Genomic DNA, 27,249 nt, shown 5'->3' with positions numbered 1-27,249 from the left:
TTTTAGGTCTCTTTCTAGCTTCAGACTTAGGTCACATAAAACACATTTCCATTGGCTGGGCTCAGGTGCTTGAACTAGCATTGGTGAAGCGGAAATTATAGTCTCAAGTCCCTTATGAGCTCATTGATTTGACCCCATACATGGCTAACAACTTTCAAATCTTACACAACCATGTCACAGAGGAGAGGCCTAGGTGACAGGAAGGACAGTATGATACTATGATCTTCTAAACCCGACTTCAAAACACCTTCTGGTGGGCATTTATTCTATAATATGATCATTGATATCATCTTTATATAATCATGATTTGCTGACTGTGGGCAGTAGTATTTTAATGAGAAACCATTCTCTTCATAATGTTGATTATTTAATGTAAAGGAAGCACAGGTTGTGTTCTTGGCTAGCCAGGTGTTCTATTCATTTACCATATACAAGAAATTAAAATGCTACCATGCTGTCTCTCCTGAGATTAGGCATAAATATCATACAGAAGTAGCCACTGTCACCTTACCATCTGTGATTGGATTCATAGCAAGCATCTCAAAGAACTAACTCACTTCAACATTCTACTCTTAAAGGCCCACCTGAGTGTTTTGTTTGTTGTTTTAGCGGCAGTGAGGATTGAACTCGGGGCCTTGTACTTACTAGGCAGGTACTGTAACACTTGGGACACACCACCAGTCCCTTTTTCCATTGGTTATGTTTGACGTGCCCAAGGCTGACCTAGACTAAGATGTTCATCAGTCACTCGGGATCACAGGCATACATTAATGTACCAAGCTACTGGTCAAAGTGGAGTCTTGAGAACTCCCATAATCTCTGCTTCCATAGTAGCTTGACTTCCAGAATTGCACATGCCCCTCAGATGAGGCTGTAAATGTTGAAATGCAAAGAAATGCTACTTTAATCCCTATTATATTCTGTATGCCTTAATCTCCTAAACATGATGTGACATGTTAGTTTCTTATTGCCCTTGTAACATATTAACATGGATTTAGTGGCTAGCATAGCACAAAGCTATTATCTTAAGAGTTCTAGAAGTTAGAAGACTGAAATGAGTTTCATTTGTGCTAAAGTCTAAATATTATAAAGGGCTGAACTTTTTTTTTTTAAGGAGCTGAATTTCTTTAGGGTAGAATCTATTTCCTTACCTTTAATGGCTTCTCAAGGCCACTGTGTTCCTTGGCTCATAGCCCGTTCCTCTACCTTCAAAGCGAGAATGCGGTTTCTCCCAATGCTCTGATTCTGACTTGCCTCTTGCTTCTATCTTTGGGAAAACATTAATTACCTGGGAGCTACTCAGATGATTAAGAAACATGCTTCTATATCATGAATCTTAATCACATCTGTCCCTTTGCCATATATGTATGGCATGTATATATCACATTAACAAATTCTTGGGATTCAATGACTTTGGGGAGCCGTTACTGTGCCCTGGATATACAGGACAGTTCAAATCCCCATCTTTTTGGAAGCTTAACGGCAATCTACTTCTGGGCAGAACTTGTTTGCTCTATATTAAAAATTAAAGCAATTTGTTTCTAGTTCCAACTGATCAAGGTATTATATTTCATGATGATGATTTATAGTAGCAGCAATTTCTTCAGAAATACATGGTGAAATACTTTCAAGGGTTATTTAAGGCTTTAGCCGTGGTTGTGGAAGCTGTCACTCAACAGATATTCTTTGATTCCTCACCATGTACCAGTCTCTCTTTGGCCATGGTGTTCAAGATATTTTCTTTCTACTCTGCTGAGGGTTAAGTCTCTTCATTTCTAAACAGCAGTACCATCATGTGGTTAGAACTTCTTTGTAACTGTATGGAAATTTTTAACTGGTAGGCAGATTGAGTATAGCTTTTCTGGGCTGACCACCTTCTTCCCATTATGGATGGGGCATTTCTTTTTATTTTTCTTTCCTTTTAAAAAATTTTTAACTGCGACCTCTCTGTACATCACCTTTACAATAACAATAAAAAATGGAAGCAATAAAATTAATAAGCACCTAAAATAATACAAAGGTAATCAATATTGTTATTTTAAAATGTTGTCAAGGTGATATACAGAGGGGTACAGTTGTATATGTAAGGTAATGAACATATGCCTTGTTGAACATTGTTACCCCCTCCCTTGGTTTTCTCCCACTTTCCCTCCCCCTCCAAATTCCTCGCCTCCCCAAGTTGTAAAGTTCATTTCCAACATAGTCTTGTGAGTATCACTGTTGCATTGGTTCACTGTTTGTACTTTGTCTCACCATTTTGTTGTTCCCCTTCCCTTTCCCCAAACCAGATAAGCTTATATACATAATTTGATCTGTATTTCACAAGCTTTTTAAAGGATAGACTCAAATAAATAAATGGTCAGCTTAAAGCTATGCACAGGAAGCAGTGTGGGGCTGGAACTGGACAAAGGCACAGTACAACAGGGCCTAGTACAATGTCATGGCATAGCTGTTCCTTGCTGCTCTCATTTGTCAAATAAAGATTAAAAACTGCTGACCTCAGCTTCATCTTACACCATCTAACTCAGTGCTTCCCAGAAGCTGAGCTGGGGTCTGGTTTCACAGAATCACCCAGGGAGCTTTAATAAGCTACATCTCTTAAAAAAGTTCTGAGTCAATTGTTCTGTAGAGGACCTTACACACTGGTATTTTCAAATGCTCCCCAGATTATTTTAATGTTCATCCAGGGTGGGAGTATAAAAACTTAAGTCCTGGTTTCCACTGCCAGAGATTTTTATTTGGTGAGTGTAGTGCAGGGGACAGAATAATTGAAGCTTCTGATTCTAATATGCAGCTGTGTTTGGCAGCTATTATTCTAGCAACAATCTTTGGCACATTTGGCAATCAGGATCTATTCCCTTGTCACAAATACATAATTTTGAGGCATGACTCTCAAGCTTCCTTACCTAGCCTCTGTTAAAGCAAGAAAGTCTCGAGCTTAATACAAGGATATTCCAAGTTATTCTTTTTTTTTTACACAAAAGTTATTCAAGTTCAAATACTTTTTAATGTATACAAAACTACAAAATAACTGATATCTTTTCCCACAAAGTTATTTGATACGATATGTAAAGTAAGGATAAAACAAAGACCTGCTTAATTTCATTTCTTCTATTTCACAGTCACCGTATTGAACGATAGATCATGAAATCAATAGTTCTGCACCTAGGTAATTTACCAATTGAAGTTTCTTCCACTGGTGTGTATATTTTAATTTGTCTCATGTGGGTGTCTCTTTCATTTTGGTGATTGGCTAGGACAGCAATCTGTATCATGAATGTTCGAGTTGGCTTCTTATGACTGTCAGTTAGGGGAACATGAATCCAGCCACTTGGTTCCACCAATCCAAGTTGCCGAATTTCTTGAAGGTTGTGAAAATTATTTCCTACTCTGACTGAGATTTTGCTTGGAGTGTAGCTTTCATCAGGTTTATAGTGTTCATAAATACACAATGTCTTTACTGTTGTTTTTCTTCTGAATTGGATGTTTACTAAATGTGGCTGGGAGCCATCAGATTGCCAGTTTGTTTCTAGATTGCCATCTCGTAATCGATCCACTCCAAAACCTGGTGACCCAATTTCCCTTACTGTTCCAGTCCTTTCCAACTGCGTAGGATCAGCTCCAGGAGGAGTCCTATTTGATGTAGTCATTTTTAAATTGTTCCGCTTACGTCGGCCTGTTCTCTGGATCGTGGAAGATGACACCCTCCAGAACCCGTGGTTCACAGCTCAGGTTCTCTGCACTGGCGGAACCGCGCCCCTCCCCTCCAACTTTTTCTTACCATGGAATCACAGAAGACATTGTAGTACTTGCCTCCAGATCCTAAGGGAAAGAACTTGAAAGTGTGCCTGTAAGTATAATAAGCCCATGAATCCATTCTTAGTCCTGGTGTTGTGTTGGGGTGATTTACTTTTGTGGCCAGTATTTCTGGGTAGGTCTGTGGTGTACAAAGTCCATGGCCCTAGATTGGGGGAATGATAGGTCTTGGTGTCTGAGTGATTCGGAAAATGTCTATGTGTCAACAGCTATCTGGAAAGTGAGGTTTACTTCTCTGTTAGGTCATCTGCTAGATTATAACTAAAAAAAAAATAGAAATGTTTTCTAAAGCAGAGGTATAGAGAACAAAAGGCAGATCAACTGCAAATCCATCTAGATAAAGATAAGCCAGAAGTATTTACAAATGGACCATTCGGGTTTTCTCTGGTTGAAGAAAGCATGCTGGCACTGAAACTGTAGTTTCCCCTGATCTCACAAACCCTAACTAAATACAAAATTCTAAAGCTTCATTTACATAAACACACTTTTGAGAAATTCTGAAAGAAGAAAACTTGTTCCTTGCTTCAGTTTTTCTTTCCAGTGAAGGCAGTGTTTTGTCTTGGACTTAAGCAGTATCCATAGTCAAAGAATTATTTTCTTGGTATTATCTAGCCAGGGCCTTTAGTAGCAAGTAGTAGCTTTGCTAGCCTTAATATAATGCATAATTTGGGTTTTCATGTTAAAGGACTTTTGTCCAGACTCATCCAGGGCATCCCTATAGATGATTTTCTAGTACATTTATAGTTAAAATATCAATTCATTGATCATGTCCCCGCACATAACCAGCTTATAAAGCTCAAAGCCACCATGCAAGGAAGTTGTCTTGACTGCAGAGTTGAGTAATAGCCTAAAGGAAACAGAAGGATTTAGCTTAGGTTGGGATGTTGTCCCTGATGTGGACCAGAGATGGGGGCAATTCTTAGTAACTTGAACAGGAATAGAAAACAATTTTTAGGTCATCCCAGTTTCATGGGATTCATAAGGCTAATTATTGGCCTTACTTTAAAATCTATCACAACAATGAACTTTCTTCTGTGGAAATGATTTAAAAATTTTTTTTATTATTTTTAGTAGTTGTATAAAGTAGTTGTCACTTAACAAAGCAGTTTATGAGTATGATGCATCTTGACTAATGTTACCCTTTGATCTAAATCATCAAATATTTTATTTCTTCAATATCAGAGATGTCAAGTCCAGCAGTCTTTAATTCCAGTACTCTGGAGGAAGAGTTAAAAAGATTACAAGTTCAAGTCTAGCCTAGATTTCATAGTGAATTTCAGGCCCATCTGAGCTATATCAAAAGAAGGCCCTATATCAAAAGAAGACAAAAGATGAAAGATATGGAGGAGGAGGAGGAGGAGGAAGAGGAAGAGGAAGAGATATCAAGGCCAATCTAATGTCTTTGATTTCAAGGTATTTCAAATGGGCCAACAGCCTGGTAATTATGGCTCACACCTATAATCATAGCTACTCAAGAAGTTGAGATTTGGAGAATCACAGTTGAAGCAAACCTTGGCAGTTTTCTGCCATGGTTTCTGCCATGAGATTCCATCTCCAAAATAAGCAGCAAAAAGCAGAATGTGGAGATTTTGTGAGTCTAGTGGTAGAATGCTAACTCAGCAAGCAAGCCAAGAAACTGTGAGGCACTGATTTTAAACTAGTACTCCATGCCCTGTACCCCTAAAGAAAATAAAAGAATGCTGAGACAAAGGACAAGGAGGGAACCAGTGAAACAGTGATATATACAAGATAATATGTTGGAAATAACTTGTACAACTTGGAGGGGTTGGGGGAAAGGGAAAGTAGGAGAAAAATGAGGGAAGGGGTAACAAGTTTGACAAGAAATATACTTATTACCTTACTTATGTAACTGTAACCCCTCTTACATATATTACCTTGACAATAAAAAACTTAAAAAATGAAAACATTTGATAAAAAAAAAAGAAAAGAAGGGAAAGGCCATGAAACACTCCCACTCCCACTTGTGAAAAACATTTTCTCTGATAAATTGAGGAAGGTGGTTAGTTTTACTCCTCAAGTGATCCCTAAGTTCATTTAACTTTAGGCCAGGTTTTAAATATCAGTGGGGGAGAGGGGTAGGTTTCTTGAAAGGCATAAAAATATTTTTTTTAAAAAAAGTCTTCTCTCCTTTTGTTTTGAATTAATAGAGAATTGAACAGAAACCTGAGTAATTGTGACAGACTTTGTAAAAGACATGTCTGATCATGGAGACATACTTAAGATGAACTCAAATGCAAACTACAGGCAAATTTGTAATTCTAGAATATCCTTGCTTGTCTGAAAGCAAACTTAACATGAGATACAGTCTTTCACTGTGACAAATACACCTGCTATTGGGAGGATTTGCTTTTCATCCTTCTAAGTGGCTTTTGTGTGTGCCAAGAACTTTCCTGAATATAGATCTTCCTATTTTAAGCTGTCTTTTATTTCAATGATGTGACATAATTTACAGTTAAACCAATAAAGTAATCATCTTCCTGCAGGCCTTTCCTATGGATATTCCTTCATCAACTCTTCTTTTACTTGGCAAGCAAGATGCAAAAGTTTATCTACTTTTTTAAGAGAAAACGGACCAGAAATCATGGACAATGCCAGTCCCATGAGATGCCTATAGTGAAGATTTCAGGGCTTTTTGTAAGGTGAGCATTGTTGAAAACTGGATGGCATTTGGAATGGGTGGTTGTCTATCTCCCTGACCAATAGTGAAGTGTGTGTCATGATTAGATGAGCACATGGATCAGCAATGTTCATCCCCTCCTGACTGAACTCATTTGTCAGATTGTGAAGTACCTCTGTAGATAGCAAGATAAACAAGAAGCTCACCATGGAGCTTAGAATCAGGTAGGATATGAGACAAGAAAACCAAGGATCATAGGTCAGGGAGTGGAGCCATGTATGAAGGGAAGGGAAAGAGGGTTAGAAGCAGCTCTGCAGAGCACCACGGAGACAAGTCACCGAGTCAGTTCAGGAAGACCTTCCAGACAGGAGGAGCAGTGTGGTCAAAAGAGAAAGGAGAGAATATTTACAACAAGTACATATACAAGATAGGCTGCAGCAGGAAAAGGGAAAGCAGGAAATGAACCTGGTGCTGGCTTTGTCCAGTATGTAAGTAGGCACCTATGATGGGCAGCAAGATTGGAGGAATGAGGTTGGAGTCCATGGACAACATCTGCTTCTCTGTGTGTTCCCACTGGAAGTATCCTAGGAACATGTACTTCTGTGCTTTTATGGTACTTCTAGCACAAGTCTTTGATACATATACCCTGTGGCTATGTAACACACATCCCCTAAATTCAGCAGCTTTTAACAAAACATACTTATCTCCCAACTTCTGCGGAATCTGGGCGTGGCTTAGCTGGGCTTTGCCATTCAGGCCATAGTCATCTCAAGGTTCAAGTGGAGCATGATCTGCTCTCAAGTTTATTTAGAAATTACTGGCAGGAATCAGTTCTTGACGATCTATTGAATTGAGGGCATCCGTTCTTGGCTGGCAGTTGTTTAAAAGGTACTGGCAGCTTCTTCTTACCACAAGACTTTTTCCAAGTGTCACCTTGCTTTGTTAAAACCAACAAGGGAAAAAGAATCTGCTGACAAGATAGAAGTCACAGCCTTCCATGTCCTACTTGTGGATGTGATGTCCCATCTCTTCTCTCTCTTTTTTCCTGGTGTTACCAATCAAGCTCAGATCGTGGGTGCACAGCAAAGGTTTTGCCACTGAGCTTCAGGCTTGTTCCCATTTCACTACTTTTGCTGAATTCTACTCCATAGAAGTAGAATCACTTGGTCTAAACCACATTCAAGAAGAGCTTACCATTGTTTCCATGTCAACAAGAGACATCTTAACATTGTTTCTGGATGGCTCTCCTCTTGGAGGGCCTTCTTTCCATAAGGCATTTTTGTTTGGACAAGCAGTCATGTTGTTTCTTGAAATGAAAGTGCTAGACACTTCTAATATTCTATACTCTTGGACGAACTCAAGGAAACTGGGTAAATAAATTTGTTCCTTAACTGAACACCATCCTCCTCTCCTAAAGGGAAATGTGTAAGAGCTCTTAGCAGCACAAGAGAAGAGATTTATGGGTATAAATCACACACATACAGAGTCATTTGGGTTATCTTTAGATGGCCTCTTTATGGCTTTACCAACTTAACTCTGGTTTATAAATCATGCTATTTTCCTTTCCATCTGAGATAGCTTTATGATTGGAGAGCAACCCAAATTCTGACTTCCCAACAAAGGTGCCTTCCAGCATAGCTCTGACATGAGAGATTCTGTCCTGAGTTTATCTCTTCTGATAAAGGAAATTAAATTTGGATTGTAAATTTCATTTTTCAAGAGTTCCTGTATGTATTAAGTTTGCTGGTTCAGAAAACATCTATCCAAGTCCACTCTTAAGACAAAATTAAAATTTATTTTCCAGAGATATTTGTTCACTCACTCACTCACTCACTCACTCATTCATTCAATAAAGGGCTATTAATGTTTACTGTGAGTTAATCTTGGCATGAGTCAGTGAGGTTAATGTACAGTACATGATCCTTAGGAATTTGTAGATGAAATGTTTTGAGGTTTATTTATCATATTTCATCTTATGTTTTCCTTTATACAAAAAATCTGTCCAGAAAATGGCTTCAAAATAATGTATTAACAATAACAGCAGCAGCAACAACAAATTATTTGTTAAAATGTTGGAAAATGTTTATGGTCTTATTTGTTCCACACATTAATCCTATATTTCTATTTAGGAAAGGATTGGATTTGGTCAATGTCAAGAATGAGCAGTGGAGCCGGGTGCTGGTGGCTCACACCTGTAATCCTAGCTACTCAGGAGGCTGAGATCTGAGGACCATGGTTCAAAGCCAGTCTGGACAGGAAAGGCCATGAAACTCTTATCTCCAATAAACCACCAGAAAACTGGTAGTGCCACTGTGGCTCAAATGGTAGAAAGCTTGCTTTGAGCTGAAGAGCTGAGGGACAGCATGCAGGATCAGAGTTCAAGCCCCATGACCAACAAACAAACAACAAAAAAAGAGCAGTGGAGAACCCATGAGAGAAGTGAACTTGAAGGCAGACATTGTGCATAGCAGAACCCAGACCCAGCTTCCCCACTGCCTTCTTCATCATTCTCTGCCTTTCCTTCCTCCTTTAGTAAAAATACCCCCACTCCCAATGAACATGGAAAAAATGCTTATCCCCACAAAGCTTATATGTAGACTGGAGGTAATAATACTAAATTTATTGATTTGTTAAAGCTGCTTTGTTGAGAGCATTGCTCTGGGCCCTTGGGGACTCACAAAATGAATAGGAAGTCCTACCCTCATGTAGCTATGATCTAGTTGGTAGAGGCTTTAAGCAAATATGTGGTAGATCTGGGCTAGGGTGGAATGGAGCAAGCGTGATCTACCCATGAGGAGATGATATCCAAGTAGGGACTGAGGAAAAAGTGTGTGACCTTCAGAGGTAGCAAGGAGATTGGTTCACATATGGGAGAAACAATGGGAAGTCCATCTAGAATGGAGGAAATAAGAAACAGCAATCCAAACCATACAGGCAGAGATCTCAAGTGCCTTCACAATGGCATGTCCACCCCCCTGCCCTCGGTCAAAGTGAGATGGTACCCAGTGAAGAGCTCTGGCAGAGAAGTATCACCACCAGATCTGGAGTTTGGAGATGAACTGAATGAAATAGTGTATGAAGTTTGGCATCAGGTTGAAACATGGTAAGAACAATAGCCTTAGGCTCCAGAAAAGAGAGGCCTATAACCACAAAGCACCAAGCCTTCAGGAGCATATTTGCAAGATCCTGTGTCCTTCATTAAATGGTCTTGGGTTCTAGGAACTGAATTGTTTGTCTAAAAGATGTTCGCTTGAGAAGACTTGGTTATTCAAAGTGTTGTGGCTTAAAATGCAATCTGTGACTAAGGAAGGATTTGGGAGGACCGCAGAGCATGGCCGCAGAAGGCTGGGGGCCATCTTGGGTGCCTATTTTCTGGTTCTGAATTAAGGTGCAATTAAGGTATATGGGAAAGCTGAGGGTGATTCTGGTGTGCAGACATGTGAAAAGCTAACCCAGGACTGATGCAGGGAGACACAGAAAAGGGCAGCCACAAAGAAGGGGCCAAACCACTGTGCCTAATTCAGTGACAACATTCCATTGGAATGTAAAAATATGTGGAGAAGCAACAAATTAGAGCTCAGTGGAGGTTTGCTGAGGGTAGTGCTTAATGCATCAGATGGTGAGTGGAAATGAAAATACTCAGGGAAAAAAATCAAGCTAGGAGGAGGACAAGCTGGCTCTAGGCCTCTGTCTTGGGAGGCAGCAGTGGAAGGAAGAGGTCAGGATTCTGGTATGCAAATGAACTGTAAAATCCGAGGGCAAAATGTCTTGGAAGTGTAATCCTTCCAAAGTGAACATTCCAGAAGAAGAGTTCCTTAAAGGGAACCCAAGAATTACCATGTGCCCAGAGGTTTCTCTGAAATCTAAGATGTTGGACAAGAAAGATCTTTTTCCTTACCTTTTCTATAGGTTAAGGAGGATCCACAGGGTATCAGAGATCCAGGAGTCTTTTCCAGACTAGTTGGTTTCTTCCAACAGCATTTACATCCCAGGTGCTTTGACGGACTTCAGAACAGAATAAATGCCCAGGCATCTTAAAGTCAAAGGCTGCAAGCCAGGCACACTGTGTCCCATTGCCCCACCCCACCCCCCACTTCTTGCCCTCACTTCTACATCCTCAAATTCCCTCGGGTCTCTTCTTGTTCATCCTTTTCTGCCCTGTCATCTATTGTTTTCTTTTCCTTCCTTCCCTTGCTATTCCTTTTATGCTATATTTTCTTGTCTTTAATCCTCCATTAAATGTTTGGAAGCAGGGAGTGATGTGTGTGTGTGTGTGTGTCCAGTGCTGTCCTTGCCATAGCATTACCACAGCATTGAGGCAGAGAAATAGGCAAGGCTTTGTGTCTGCCCTGGGGAGGGCATACAGCCCCCTGAAGGGGGCTTGAGTGTGGAGCAAGTAGGTGATAGTAATTTTGAAAGAAGGATTTGCCTTCCAAGCTTTGGGAAGGTTTAGAGCAGCTATTTATAATCCATCAAGGGATTAAAAAGGGAGTAGACAGGTTCTGGTATATTGTAATAGATCACCTAGACAAGATGAAAAGATAGAGCAACTCAGGAAATGTGTTTACAGATAAGAGGCAGGTTTGAAAAGCTGGGCCATGATTATGGAGACTTTGACTGATTGCACTACTAAATAATGTATAAATGAATGTTATTCAACAACTACCCACTCATGTTTACTGACAAAACAACTGTGAACAAATGAAGGTAGAGGAAGAAGCTGGAACAATATATTAGCAGCCTAGCTTCTGCTCATGATACTTACTTATGACCCTGACCTTCCCTTCTCATCTTCCAACAAGGCTACTTGCAGATTGCTTGGGGGAATTGAGTCTTCATTCATTTGCTCATTCATTTCCACACACTACTCTGTCAAGAGAGATATGTTTATAAGAAATGACTCAGCCTGAAGGACTTCATGGAAAGGAGACAGGAAGCATTCCTAGCTAATAAAAATAATAAAAATTTGAGAGATGTAAACAAAATTGTAGTTATAAACAGAAGAACACCAGAGTCCAGTAGGTTCTTTTAGGTAATTACAGACAGAACACTGGAGACCAGTAGGTTCTTTTAGAATAGGACCTTGTATTTCCCATTTGTATCAGGTACATCTCCCCAAAGGCCATAAGCAAAAGGCTTGGTCCATAGTTTGGCACTATGGGAAGTTGGGAGAACCTTTAAGAGATGGAGCATAATGAAAGACTTTTAGGTAATTGTGGGATGGTGGTCTTCTTTTCTTTTTCTTTCATTTTTATTTTTCTTCCTTCCTTGCTTCTCCCTTCCCTTCCTTCCTTCTCTCCTTCCCTTCCTCTCTCTTTCTCTTTCTTTCTTTCTTTCTTTCTTTCTTTCTTTCTTTCTTTCTTTCTTTCTTTCTTTCTTTTTTTCTTTCTTAATTTCTTCTCTCTCTCCTTCCTTCCTTTCTTCCTTCCTTCCTTCTTTCCTTCTTTCCTATACTAGACTTGACCTCAGGTCCTGGGCACCCTTAGCTCTTCCACTCAAAGCTGGAGCTCTACCACTTAAGCCACAGCTCTACTTCTATGATCTCTTTTTCTTTTCAAGACTTGATGTGGAATGATTTTGCCACAAAATTCTATAATGTGCTGTTTTACTACAAGTCTGAAAGCAATGGGGACCAGTTGATTATGAACTAAAACAGTGAGCTAAAATAAACTTTTTTTGAAGTTAAGTATTTCATGTGTTTGTGACAGTAACAGAAAAGTAATTTACACCTGGTTCATCCAGAGGAAGAAGAGTTTTGAGATATTCTTGAGTGGCATGGACAGCGACAAATCCAGTAATTCTTTAACTTCTCTCTTTCCCAGTTACGATTAAATGTACGCATCAAGATATGATATATGTTCAAAGTTCACTTAGAAACCAAAAGTGAGCCTGAAATGAATAAACAAATAAAGTCTCTCTATTTCTTCCCCCACTCACAACATAAGCTCCCTCATTAGTTTTTTTTTTTTTCTGTGAGAGAGAAAAAGATCTATGGAGGTCTCACAGCGGGGAGTTACTTCTTAGATGGAGCCGAAAGGGATGTGGCAAATTTTAGATTTTCTTTTTCTGGAGTTAAAAAGGATGTTGTTGATGACCAAGGCTTTTGTACTAGAGTTAGGTTTGGCAATATAGTTGCCACTATGAGTCAAAACTTTTCATTTACTAAATAATGAATAATATTGATAATAATATCTGAAAGGTGGCAAGGATAACTCTACTTCACCCTCAACCATGCTCTCCTCTCCTGGGATCAATAAACTTTCAGTGTTGTGGGAAATTCTTTGAAATCGCTCACATTAATTTCACAACGAGCAGCTGGTCTATTTTAGTTTCATTAAAAATATCAGGCTCCCACTTGGCAAAGAAGGTCCTCTAATCTACAGATTTCTATCTAGGGAACTAGAGATGTCCAATAATCAAAAGTGGATGGCTAATTGTCAAGTAGTACCACAGAGGAATTATAGGAATTATGCTTAATCAGGCTGAGAAATTGGTTATATGAGCACTCACTCGCTAACAAAAGCAGTCATATTAAGAAGACTAGGAAAGATTTAAAAAAAATAAAACAGAACAGCATTGCCCTCCCCCAGAACAATGAAATTAGAAGGGGAAAAACAAAGGAGGAGACAACAATGCTTGATAAGAAATGTACTCATTACTTTGCTCATGTAACTGTAACCCCTTCTCTGTACAGTATTCTCACAATAAAAAAAACTTATTAAATAAATAAAAAAAGAAATTAGAATCTTCTGTGGTGGGTGCCAGGTACCAGCACTTTCTTAAGCTTCTAACATCTAACTTTGCACTAAGCTCTTTCATGTCATGGGGGTGTTAAGCAACCTGGGGGTGCAGGCTTGAACATGTGTGACCTAGGAATAGCGGAGATCTGACATGATTTATCAAGATGATAGTTGTAAATGTTTTTCAATATTTTACAATTGTATTGGGTTACTCCAATTTGTCCAAGCAAGGTCTTCAAACATTTTCAGTCTTCCTTTCCCCCAAAACAATGGTTGGGTGAGAGCAAGCAGGCTGTCTTTGGAGCAAGTGGAGTGGACTATTAAGCAGCACAGTGATGATTACCACTATGGCTCACCAGGCTTTAGTTTCTGTTTTGAAATTCCGAAGTCATTCTTTCAGAAAACCATTTAACGGGAGTGGGAAGAAGATTTGGACAGGAAGCTCTCATGAGATAAATATTTACTGAGTTGAAGCTAAATAACAAGTCTCACATATGTGAAAACCTAACACAGGTAAATCTCTAACATCTGGCAGCACTACTTCCTGAGAAAGGTCAGGAGTGAGTTAGCCTATGTATGAACAAAGGCTTTAAGCCCAAAGCTTTGATCATGCAAACTATCTCTGTGGTAGTTAAGTACACTGACCACCTGGATTTTGCTTCCATTCAATCAATTGCTTTAAGATCCAGGTTTTTTTTTTTAATCCTAGTACCTGATGTCCAATAACATACATTCTTGTTTGTTGAACTAAATGCCAACAATGCTTTTCATCTGGCTACTGACAAACACTAGCCACTCAATGAGCTGAGGGTATGGGTACCTAAAGACCAAAGATTGATCTCTGTGACAGTCTCACGAGGTGGGCAATATAGAAAATTGGTTTCCTCCTGGCATTAAAGCCAAGACTGCCCTTCCTTCCTTTCTCACAGCTTGGCTCTATATCTATCTTTTGCGCTACCTTGGCTTCCTTTTGGGGACCCACACCTCCATCTCATAGCAAAGTTCTAGCTTTGGTTCTCCCATTTCCATTCACTTTAGAGATTGACATTTGCCTTGGGACTCACATCCATGGCTACAAGTACCACTTCATACCCATACCACAGCAATCATTCCCCAGATGTCCCTGTTATCTGGAGCCAGGAGGGCTCAACAAATACATCTTGATTGAACTTTTACTTGCATTATTCAACTGGAAAACAGAGGATCTGGTGGACTCATATATTTTGAAGAACAGCAGCTGTATAAATAATCCAGTGGTTCTTAGCCATGGCATACCCATGCTGATGTTCACATTTGGAGATCATCTGGGCTTTGCCAAACACCCTTTGTGTCAACCTCCACTTGAGCTTTTGTCATTTTCTTGAAAGTTCATGATGAGCATATGAAAATATCAGTGGGAACTCTAGCTCATACAAAGGTCATCAGAAAAATGAGGAAAGGGGTAATAAGTTTGACAAGAAATATACTTATTACCTTACTTATGTAACTGTAACCCCTCTTGACAATAAAAACACAACAAAAACAAAAACAAAAACAAAGGTCATCAGAGAGGTAGTTACCCAAGTCTCCTCTTCTGCTATTGAACAAGTAGAGTACACCTATCACGGTGTAGGGAATATATACTTCCCAGGAGCCTCAGCAGCAGATACACTGTCACTGCTGTAAGAATCTGAAGGAGACTCTGTTGATAGTTTAGGGCAAAGGATTGGCTTCAACCAAAGACAGCCAATTGCTGGTGGAAAAATCCATTCACAACACAGAGGCAGCTGTTGAAGCTCTTTGTTTTTCTCACTCTCAAGATTTTTTAAAGTCTTGGACCATTTTTTTTTTCATTTCTGTTCCATTTTATCTTACCACAGGTTCAAGGTTCCGAAGTAATTTTATATTTCAAATGACCATGTTCACCCCTGAATAGGAAGAGCAGTTTTTTTTTCCAGTCATGATGTAAACTTGATTCCTTCAATTGGATCCTAACTCTCCAGTGTTTTGGCACCGCTTAGCTTGGCTCTGATCATGAGTCCTCTCTGATCATGGGTCTTTCATACTGTCTGGGGAAAGTCTGCATGGAGAATGCAGCCGTTGCTGTTGAGACAAACCTGCTAACCTGTTGATACCTGTCAATTACAGTGTTCTTTATTTTAGAAATCCAGATGAAAGAGACACTAATAACTTTGTTAGGAGTAGCCACTGTGGGTTTTTAGAAGGAGGTAGGGAATCTGCCTACAGCAAGTAACACGAGTGCTAGCATGCCCAGAAAATTGTAACTGGAGGTAGAGTAAGTGGCACTTGGCAAAGATGTCCTCTTGTTCCAGTGGCTCAGTTTTGATGTAAAAATTTGGTTTGTACACATTTTGTTTTGCTTACATTTTAGGCTGACCATTCAGAAATCTTTTCTGGTAAGTCCTCTCTTCTTCAGCTCCCTTTCCTCCTGGGATGAGGGCTGCTGGTGGCGTGGCTGTGGGAGGGGCCTCGCCCTTGGGAGTGTAACAGCCTTCCCTATGGCGCAGCCTGCTGGTCTTTCACACCCACACTGCCTGAAACTGGTCCACAGTCCAGCCAATGTTTTTTGCCCTTTGGTGAGCTCAAGGGTGAAGTGAACATAACAAATAGTGAAGCATGCGTGTGTGCCACCCTTTCTATGCAGGTGGAATAGAAAGAAATACATAATATAAATGTACAGTTTTCCTCTAGAAAGAGATAGAGAGGGAAAGACAAGAATCTTCCTTGTTTATATGACATCTTCTGTCCTATTACCATCTAGATTGGTGAGGCCAGTTACCAGACGACCTGTGTGTTTTAGCCAAACCCCTAACCAAATGCTTAATTCAGAGTAGGGAACTCAGCCAATTGTTGAATTAAGAACTGATCCCCATATTAAATTTCCTCTGCCTATAGTCCTTAAATTTGTAAGTATTCCTAGAAGTTTCAAAACACTGGATGAATGAACGTAGCTTATCCCAAAGCAAACAAACAAAAATAGCATTGCTCCAAAAGATCCAGTTTAGCACTTTCGTTACCAGTGCTCACTACAATTTTCTCTTTTTTTCCTTGAAGATGTGCATTTAACTGAGTGTGTGTAAGTGGGTTCTGAGTCCAGCCAAATGCTTTTTCTCTTCTGTACTTGAAGCCTTATTCTCCCAGACTGAAGAGTAGATGACTACAGGGAAAATATGAGTCATGGCAAATGTTGTTATGAAATCACCTTGAAGGGTCTCTTGTAAAAGATAACTCCTTCATTGTAGAAATGTCTTTGATGAGAGAGGATTAGGGTGAAATTGCAATTACCTTGACAAAAAGAAATGAATTAACTTTCCAACTTGCATTTTTGCAAGGCCCAGCTTCAAGCTGCTTGAAATATAAACATAGAACGCATTCACAATAGCTTGGGGCACTTGAAAATTCAAAAGATGGGCAAGGAGCCCTGAGATGCTAGGCAGCTTCAGAGTTAGTCCTCACCACAGAGAGAATGCCTGCCTGGACAGAGCTGCCTGTGTGATTTTGCAGCCTGGGCTCAGTGTCAGCAGGGTATGTTGGATAGTCAGGACCAATGGCTGTCTCCCAGAGGGATCGCTTACACAGCATGGCTGCAGGAAATAGAGTCATGCTGTGCTAAGATTTGACTTCCAAAACTACCCATTCACTCAGCTTGGCAAATATTGACTGAACACTTGCTATGCATCGGGCCGTGAGTTCAGGCAGATAGTTTTGGCTGTCAGGGACTTGGAAAAGTCAGACTTTAAACAAATCAAATGAACATGAACCTGAGTTCACATTTCATATGCACAAAAAAATACATACTTTTTATTTGTTTTCTTTAAATCAAAGCACAGTCTAATCTCGCATCCTTCTAAGGAGCAGGAAATTCCAACTCCTAGGTTTGCACCAGAAATATAAGGCCTTGGTGAGGATTCTGGAAACACAGGAAGGGCAACTGGTTTTTCCTCCACCATTGCTGCTGCTGGCAGCCCTACTTGGCCAAAGGCCACAGAGGAGCAAGGAGGCCCAAAATGAGAGGAGGCAACTCTCAATGCAGTCTGTGAGTATGATATTTGCTTGATTACAGATATGAATCTACAAGGGGCTGGCTCCAGGAGTTATATCAGCTATCCCTCTGAGACCTGATCATAGCTCCCTGACACCGCCCACAGCACACTTTCTTATCAGCCTTCCATGGGTAAGGAGTGGGAATGTTTCCTTCTAGTATCTGACATTCTTAGCAGCCACATCAACAAAGGACTTAAAAGTATTAAAAATTACTGAGTGCCGGTGGCTCCTGCCTGTAATTCTAGCTACTCGGGGGGGGGGGGGGGCGGCTGAGATCGGAAGACTGTGGTTTGAAGCTAGCCCATGCAGAAAAGTCTATGAGACTTTTATCTCAAATTAACCAGCAAAAAGCTGAAAGTGGAGGTGTGGCTCAAGTGGCAGAGTGCCAGTCTTGAGTGACAAAATACAAGTGAGAGCAAAAGGCCCCGAATTCAAGCATAGTTCTGGCATACACACAAAAACATACTTTAAAAGCCTTTGCAAAATGTGCTCAGGGTGAATTATTCCACAAACTCTTGGCTACACTTCTGTCTGGTCTCTGTTGAGCTCTGCAAACAGTCATCTACTTTCCTATTTTAAAAGACAATCTCTCTCTCTTTTCTCTTCCTACCATTAAAGGCAGGGTGCTCTTCCTTGGCCTTGTCTGTGGAGAAGCAGTATCTTTACTTAGTTGCTACTTCATCTCTGGAAATATTCCCATGGCAAAATAATCCAAAGCCAGGCCCTCGTAGAAATGGATATGTGAGAAAAAAAATAAGAACATAATCGACTATGCTATCAAAAATGACAAGAGGAGGATCTTGAAAGAGGAATGATCTGCCGGCATTGGGACACAGAGTGGGTTGGGCTGAGGCGCCAAAGAAAAGACCCAGTGACAACTTCTAAGGGACAGAGTCCTAGGATATAGAAGAAGTTGGTCAGAGGAAGCAGGTCAGGAATTTTACAGAGCTGGCAGACAGAGAAAGCAAGAGAGAAAGAAGAGGAAAGATGGAGGAGAAGAAGGAAGAAGAGAGAAAGAGAAAGAGAGAATGTGAGTGAGAGGAAGATAGGAAAGATGGAAGAAAAGAAAGAAGAAAGGAAGGAAGGAAGGATGGAAGGAAAAAGGAAGGGAGGAAAGAAGGAAAGGGAAAGAGAACACAGGCTGAACAGGCATGGTCTGATACCTGAGTTAAAAGCCAAAGCGCAGGAAGAGAGAAAAGAAATTGCCATGGTGAGTCATGATTGTTGAATCTATCCTTGTATGCTAAGTCCCTCATAGAAAGTGGTTGGTTTTTAAAGGACAGTGTCTATTTGGGGACTGTAAAGATACAGGACAGAAAGAACTGTTGGAACTTGCAAAGGTTGCAGGTAAGCCCTGAGAACCCATACGTAAACCCAAGACAGAGGGAACTTGGAGCTGATGATCTGAAAGGAGCTACTTAAATTCAAAGTCTCAAAATCTGCGTTTGTGAACTTAAGATATAAATTCCTACCTCATGGTTCTTATAAGGTTTCATGAGATGGCTGGTGCACAGTGGGTTAGGCCTGTCTGACTCTCAAGCTGCATTCCTTGCCCTTCCTTGCTCTTTCTGTGTGGCAGTGGGCCATCTCTCCAGGCCTTTGTGTGTGCTGAATACCCAGGTAATGGAGGCCTTGGTAGGAGACAGTGTGAGAGGAAGGAGGAATCCAGCTGTTTCTCACAGGTTTTTCTGCTCCTCCCTGGCTCCAGATTCCTCCTCATGGAGCCATCTTGGTCTTTGCTTCTACTTAGTAAGTGACTCAATCCTCTCTGTTTTAATCCTCTCTGTATTCTGATTTCCTGCATGAACTATAACGTATACAGCGAGTGACAGTATTCTCTTTCCTGTGACAGTAACGTATACAGCGAGTGACAGTATTCTCTTTCCTGTGACAGTAATCATGGGTTGATTTGTGTCCTCCAAATGAAATTTTTGAGTCTTAACCCCTGGTGCTTAGGAATGTGATCATGTCAGAAATATGATCGTTTAATTTATACCAAAGTTAAGATAGGATCAATTACTGGTGACCTTGTAAGAGGAAGGAAATATGAAGAGAGACACACATAGGAGAAGGCCAGGGATTGGAGTGATGCAGCTACAAGCCAAGGAATGCTAGGGGTTGACCACTACTCCCAGAAGCTATGAAGAAGTAAGGAAGATTTTTCTCTTATAGGTATCAGAGGAAGCACGGCTCTGATGCCACCAATTTGACTTTTAGCTTCCAAAATAGTGAGATAACAGATTTATGTCATTGCAAGCCACCCAAAGTTTGTGATGCTTTCTTATGGCAGCCCTAAGAACTGCATGGACAGTCATGATGGATTTGAGGGGGAGCTTCATATGTGTAGCTCTCCCTCCTTTCCTTTCTCCAAAGACCTTGAACAACCTGAACTCCCTGCTTATCCAAACAGATGAGTTTGGATATTTTGGTTATAAAACAAACAAACAATGTGGAAACTAGAAATCAAGACAACCTGATTTTTAAGAAAGGAAAACAAAGGGAGTGGAATGTCAATTCTAAGATAACCCAGAGAAAGCTCACAAAATACAAAGTGTGCCTGTCTCTTTAGGGGAGAAGGGACACAGAATCTGAAAGCCCCTGTTACCCACTGATCTTCATTCAAATGGGGGGCTAGGTTTTCCCTGCTGCTCTAATTTATAGCTCCTGTATGTGTTTATTTTTCTTTTGGTCATCTGAAGGATGATCTGATTCTCACTTAGTTCAAGTTCTAAATTCCAAAATAAGAAAATCAGATGGGCTAAGGTATGTCCACACTTTATCCTATCATTTGTGGTCAAGATGAAGGACTATATCCCTTTGGATAAGAGGAATTTTTAAGTGGTGAGGGGCTGATCAGGTACTTACTTCAAAATCCATTGCCTAAGAAGAGAGTTGCTCTTTGAGCCAGATGCTCACTGGACCTTGGCTGGGGTAGAAAATCTGGCTCCAACCCCAGCTCTCACCTCATAGGACCCTCAGGAGTCACAGCTGGCCCTTCCCAGACGCTGCCATCTGGCCGGGCGACAAAAAGAGAGTAACTGGAGAATTCACTCCACTCTAGTTAAACCTGCAAAATCAAACCTCCCACTTCACTAAATGATGTGCGAACCTGTTATATAATCTGTGGGTAATAATAACTAGCATTTATTGGACACCTAAAATGAGCCAGGCACTCTGCTAAGTGTTCAAAACATTCTCATGCTCATAATTCCTCAAGATGTATTTTATCTGTTAGCTTCAGGTTCCCCAACACATCCTAACCTCAAATCACAAAGCAAAGTGACTATGTCTCCATCTTTGTGTACAAATGATTAAAAAACTTGGAGTACTGAGGGGGTATGGGTGAAAAGTAAGCCTCTTTTCTTCAATGTTTTCCCTGGTACTAGGATTTGAACTCAGGGGCTCTTGTGATCATTTGGCTTTTTTTTTCCCCTCTGCCCAGTCTATTTATGCCTCAGCCTAGATTTTTGCTGGTTAATTAGAGATGGAAACTCATGGATTTTTCTACCCAAGCTGGCTTCAAACCATAATCCTCAGCCTCCTGGGTAGCTAAGACTACAGGCACATGTCCTGGTGCTTGGCTTCCATCAGCTATCCTTGCTCCCCCATACCTCTGCCCCCATCAAAGGTAGTTATTATTATTGACTTCTTATAGATACAAACATAAATATATGTATTTCTTCAGGAATGTGAGATTACTCTTCATATTCTAAGCATTTTTAACACTAGTTTTAGGAGTAGCTAGTATAGTAAAGTATATCATCTTTGAAAAACTTCTTGGGATGTCATATGGAAATGTTTGCCATATCTATTGAGCCAGTCCTTAATTAATGATCACTCATGTTTATTTCTAGTCCTGGCTGGGAAGGTGGCTCAGTGGTAGAGCGCTTGCCTTACATGCATGAGGCCCTGGGTTCGATTCCTCAGCACCACATAAGCAAAAAGAAAAAAGCCGGAAGTGGCGCTATGGCTCAAGTGGTAGAGTGCTAGCCTGGAGCTGAAGAGCTGAGGGACAGCGCCCAGGCCCAGAGTTCAGGCCCCACGACCGGACCCCCCCCCCAAAAAAATATTTCTAGTCCTTTGCTAATAGAAACAATGATGCAAGAGTCTTTCCTTTCTTTCTTTTCTTTTCTTTCTTTTCCTTCTTTCCTTTCTTTCTTTTTCTTCCTTCCTTCCTTCCTTCATTCCTTTCTTTCTTTCTTTCTTTCTTTCTTTTTTTTTTTTTTTTTTTTTTTTGGGTCCGGTTGTGGGGCCTGAACTCTGGGCCTGGGCGCTGTCCCTCAGCTCTTCAGCTCAAGGCTAGCACTCTACCACTTGAGCCACAGTGCCACTTCCGGCTTTTTTTGCTTATGTGGTGCTGAGGAATCGAACCCAGGGCCTCATGCATGCAAGGCAAGCACTCTACCACTGGGCCACCTTCCCAGCCCCTCTTTCTTTCTTTCTTTCTTTCTTTCTTTCTTTCTTTCTTTCTTTCTTTCTTTCTTTCTTTCTTTCTTTCTTTCTTTCTTTCTTTCTTTTCTTTCTTTTCTTTCTTTCTTTGTGCCTAAGATACATTTTCAGAATAGCAGGATGTGCTTAACTTGCCCAACATTGAGGCTGTATCAATTTGTAATGCCAGGAACCATATCGGTGCATATTAAACAAACAGTGCTTTGTTAAAGATTTAACATTTGCTAATTTGTACTTTGTTTAACTTCTAAGTTTTTTTTTTTAACTGTTTCTCATTTTACTGTTTCTAGAAGGTGGAGTAGGGGAATATTGAGTATTCAGGTCCTTTGCTCTATTCCTATTATATTTGTTGTCTTTTTCTAATTGGTATCAATGTTTGAATATATTTATAGAATTAGTTCTTGTTACAGATGTTACAGATAGTTTCCTTAGTGTCTGCCTTTTGATTTTTGGTGTGTGTGTGTGTGTGTGTGTGTGTGTGTGTGTGTGTGTGCGTGCTGTATATAACTTTACATTTTTATTTAGTTAATTTTATTGATTTTAGTCTTCATAGCCTCTGTGATATTTTTCACATGTGGGTTTTTGCATTTCTAGGATTACAAAATAATTTCCTTCATGGTTTCTTTTCTCCTAGTGAATAATTTCTATTTGGAATTTAAAGCAATCCAGCTTTGTGTTTTTCTGTATGACTACCTAATGTTTCAACATCATTTGTCCTGTGTTTTTGCACACTGATATGAAATGCCACCTTTATCATCTTGTACATTCTCAAATGTTTTAAAGCCCTTAAAATTATAATTTTAAATCTGTTCCATAATATTTTTCTTACTCTCACTTTATGTTATACCAGCTGGTACAGACTGACTGCCTTTCTTTCCCAGACTTTTTTTAGATAGTCTAGTAGCTATATATTTTCCACATCTGAATTAATATGTTTGCTTGGTAAAGAAGCTGTCAGTTTTTCTCATTGAAATAATGTTTCTTAGATTCCTCATTACTTTATTTTTAAAAGAATATTATTATAAATGGTATCTTACTACTAGAGTTTTCAACTGATTTTTGTCCCAATTTAAGTTTTAATTTAAAAGTATATTTAGGGCTGGGAATGTGGTAGAGTGCTTGCCTAACATACATAAAGTCCTGAGTTTGATTCCTCAGTACCACATAAACAGAAAAAGCTGGAAGTGGTGATGTGGCTCAAGTGGTTCAGCTCTAGCCTTGAGCATAGGAGGCTCAGGGAGAGTGCCAGGCCCTGAGTTCAAAGCCCATGACCAGAAAAAAAAAACCCCAACAATTATATTTAGTACTAATTTTTAATATAGCTATTTCTTATCAACTTTCTTACTATTTTAATATTATCCTGATTAGGTTTTTAATTTTTCCCCATAGATATATGATCATATGAGGTGCGAATATTGGTAACTTAACCTTCAGGCAAGATGGGCCTGGCCAGTCCTTTCTCTTTAATTGGTTTTGCATGTAGCTGTAGACCCAGGGATAAGATAAGGAAGGCCTTATCTTGTTGTTGACTTGAATAGGAATTTTCATGTGTGTCTTTCTTTCCATTGAGGGGCCCAGATTTTGCATGATATATACTTTTGCTTTCTGGAACTTTTCCACTATGCCTTTGCGTGTGTTTTCCTCTCCTCTGTGTGGGAGCCCTCTCCTTACCCTCATGACCCTTCTCAAATGCCATCCTCATTGTGAATTCTTCCTCATGACTCAGGCTATTAGTCATATTCTGTGCTTTCCCACACCGCCTCGTTTACACTTTCATTATTGATAATACAAAACATACTGTTCAGTAAGCATCTGCCTGTCTTTCCTTCCTTCCTTAGGTCATGAACTCCTCCAGATCAAGCCCCATGCTCAGAATTTGATAAGAAATGGACCAGTTAAGCAGCTTCTGGGAACATGAATTTAATAAGGGCCACTAATGTTTCAAGTGAAGTTATTCTCTGTCTACACTCTGGGTTTGGCCTCATGGCCTTTAAATAATGTCTGCAAGTGGTTGCTCACAATTTATAACTTGCCCTGACCTGTCCAGTGAGAAAAGCATATCCAAATGCCAATTTTGTATATACAAATTCTGGCCATGATACCCTATGCCCATGTTCACGCCAAACTCCTGATTCCCTGTTCCTATAAGTCTGTGGCTGCCTCCAGCTGGCCCCTACTCACGCTATTCTCCATCTCAGCCAATGACACTGGAGCTGCCCTCAATTCCACCCTTTCCCATACCTTACACCATGCAGGCAAGGATCATTGGCTTCCCCACCCAAATATATCCAACTCTTTCTCACCACTTCCACTGCACACTGTAATCATAGTCCAAGCCTTACTTACTATTTGCTTAAGTGCTCATACTAATTCTCAAGCATTCCTCCAACTTCTATTCTTTTTCCCATTAGAATGCATTCTTCACAGAGTAACTGGCAGGATCTTTTAAAAGGGTAAATCAGATCATGTCATTTGCTTTATTAAACCCTTTAATAGTTTCCTGTCACATTTCAGATAAAATTTCATCTCCTTATCATATCTTGTATAATCTGTCTCTTCTCTCTTCCTTAACTCCTCTGATACGACCCCTGGCTTATTCTAACATAAGTCCCACAAGCCTCTCTGTCTATCTGCTGCTGCCTTTACTTTCCCTCAGTCCTTGAACATGAAGCTCTTTCTCACCAAGCAGATCTCAGCTCAGTTGTTAATAATCTCCATAGTCACCAGACAGTGTATTTCTGGAATTCTTACTTTTGGTCACATCCTCCTTGGTTTATTTTCCTCATTGAATCTACCACTATCTGAAACCTACCTGTAGATTTATTTATTTCCCCCTTCTATATACACACAAATATTATGAAAAAGCAAACTCGATATAACAAGGACATTACCTTATTTATTCTTTGAAGTAGTCTCAGTAGCTGGAACAGTCTTGTGGCATATTGGGCAGATGGTTAATACTGGTTGGATCAATGAAATAAAGAATATGTACTGAGCCACTCACTTAACTTGGGTACAAGATGTGGTTCCCTAATGACAAAATAAAAACTAGTTTCACTCTTGCTTTAGTGAATAGGAAGCATCCTGGAATGGAAACACAAAGAAACTCTTTTAAGGGCTCAGTGAACATTACTGAGCAATTTTTTTTACAAACATGTACAATATTCTCAGTGAAGTAATGGCCACACTCCTCTGAGATCACGCAGGGGACAGTGGCCTGATTATGGCAGGGAATTGGCCACAATCCTAAAACCATACAGTACTGATAAGGTACTGTCTGTAGGCATTGTGTGAATTATTTTATGGCTGAAACCTAAAAGTCTTTAATATGTTCCTCTTCCCTAGAAGTGTTCCCACTTATAAACAAACCACAATTGAAAACATGTAAGAAAATAAGTACTCTAGAAAAAAAGCAAAAAATAAATAAATTTTAGTTCATGGAAGTAAAAGTAGACAAATCAACTTCTGCATATAATGATTATTAAATATTTTCTCCTTACCCCCTCTCTCTGTATGTGTATGTGTGTGTGTGGGAGGGTGGGTTGTATATATTTATCTGTGTGTGTGTGTGTGTGTGTGTGTGTGTGTGTGAGGGTGGGATGTATATATTTGTGTGTGTGTGTGTGTGTGTGTGTGTGTGTGTATCTGATCATTCAAAGAACACTTGTTTAAAGTGACACCTGATGAAAGGCAGCTTGGGATCTTCAACATGGTAGACTGCCCTGATCCCATCTCACTCACCTTTGTTTTTCCCAAGTCATGTCTTGAGCTCTTGATAAAGAGTGATATTTGGTAAAGATCTATAAAATACAGGGATAGATTGAGAGTCTTGATTTTTTTTCTCCTTGGTATTCAAAGTGCTGAGGTATTTGTTCTCTGACCACAGAATTCTCTGAGGGAACTCATTCAATCTGGAAAGCACAGTCTGTGCCCTGCAGCCCCTGGAAGAGTTTACAACAGGAAGAATCAGATACACAGAGCTCTAGCTTGTTTACATTAACAGAGACCCAGTGAACAATGCAGCCAGACTCCATTACAGACTTCCCCGCCCTCCCTCCCCCCAAGATTTGGTATCTTTCAAACATCTCTTGGAGTGTACTGAAAAATCTCCGTGTAGATGCATTTAGTTGTAATTAGATTCAGCCAAGCCCTGGTGACTCTGGTATGTGCGAGGTAATTAGTAAAGCAACAAGCTGAAGGCACTTGTGCAGCAGGCTCCAGGCTCCATTTAGGAGGAGGTGAGATGCTGACACACTGCGCAGAGACTGTGGAGCTATAAACACTGGAAGGATTGTCAAAGGAAGGCATGTTCTAATTAACACAGAAATGGCTTCCCTCTCTCCTGCAGAGACTTTCTCAGTACCTATTTCCTCTGAAATAGAACCTTTTCACATTTGGGCTCTACCCAAAAGAATTCAGCTTTCTCTAAGTTGGAGATGGACAAGGATGGAACTTCAGAGTTCTTCCATTATAGGAAATTTTTGTTTATTTCTTCATTGAGCAAACAGTGTTTACAACATTAATAAATATTCCTTAGGATTAACTCATTCAAACTAGAAACACCTGGCTGAGCGTTTGGAGGTAGTAGAGGTGGTTGGTAATGATTGCAGTGATTTAACAAGTGTGGCAGTAAATCTCTTATGCTGTAAAGTCATTGCCAAGAAATGGTTGTTCTGGGTAATACTGTGTGTGATGAGTAAAATAATGGTCCCCCAAAGATGTCTATATACCACTTGCTAGAAACTAAGAAAATGATATCTATGTGGCAGAGAGAAATTAAGGTTGTACATGACACTACAGAGCTAATCATTTAACTTTCAGTTAGGGAGAAGATATTGGATTATGCTTTAGGACAAGAGAAGAAGCCAAAGTTAGCAGTGGCAAACAGGTGGACAGGAACCTGTGATGGCTGGAAGAAAGATGCGCTTGAAGAGGACATGGGGAAGCAAGGAGAGTTGCTGCCAATGGCAATAGCTCAACCACTGGAAAGGCCATGGAACAGGATCCAGGTCTGATGTCCAGTTCTGGTTCTATTACACCAGGCGATTACCTTTCAGAGCCCTGGAGTTTTCCCTTGTGAAAGGGAAGGCTTACTCCTGACTCAAGTGAGAAGCAGGCATCAGCTTTTGTAAACTGGAATTCTGGATATGGCATCATGTCCAGGTGAGATTTAACCTCTCCAACCAGCTGCTCAAACAACTCTACCTTGAATTCTGTGTGCTGACACCCAGTCAAGGGCAGCCTTGGAGCCACCAGGTCTGGTTCATAGCTAACACCACCTAGAGTTTGGGTGAAAACCTCAAATCTGATTTTGTTGGCTGCTTTGGGCATGCTTCCCACAGGATTTTGCATGGTTGGCTTATTTGTGAAATCAGCAGAAAATCTATTCCAGCTGGGAAGCATCAACTCTCTATAGCCAGAGCACATGAGCTCTCTGCAGAGGAGGGCCTTATTTCCTGGTTCAGCTTTTGGCTGAGGGTCTCCCTCCCAGGTAGGACTTCAGGCAGGTACATCTGGATGAAGCTGGACACACAAAGAGGACCACCTTTGGTCTACCATATT

General features: G+C 40.3%; 1 protein-coding gene across 2 annotated transcripts; it reads right to left on the bottom strand.

The window, feature by feature from the left end:
• Positions 1-3,122: 3,122 nt before the first annotated feature.
• Positions 3,123-3,665, bottom strand: LOC138815928 (anaphase-promoting complex subunit 10-like). 2 transcript variants are annotated; one of them, XM_070005317.1, is made up of 2 exons: positions 3,476-3,650; positions 3,236-3,354 (listed from the first exon to the last, which is right to left on the bottom strand). In XM_070005317.1, exons 1-2 carry the CDS (start codon positions 3,648-3,650, stop codon positions 3,308-3,310), a joined length of 222 nt encoding a protein of 73 aa, XP_069861418.1. In that variant the 3' UTR covers positions 3,236-3,307. The 2 variants fall into 2 exon arrangements, with proteins under 2 accessions (XP_069861427.1, XP_069861418.1); XM_070005326.1 differs by having other exon boundaries at positions 3,123-3,665.
• Between the last annotated feature and the right edge of the window lie 23,584 nt (positions 3,666-27,249).

This window comes from Dipodomys merriami, unplaced genomic scaffold (assembly GCF_024711535.1).
Source record: "Dipodomys merriami isolate MVZ:Mamm:240054 unplaced genomic scaffold, mDipMer1.0.p SCAF_11, whole genome shotgun sequence".
Taxonomy (NCBI): Eukaryota; Metazoa; Chordata; class Mammalia; order Rodentia; family Heteromyidae; genus Dipodomys; species Dipodomys merriami.
This window is presented reverse-complemented; position numbering and strand designations above follow the sequence as displayed.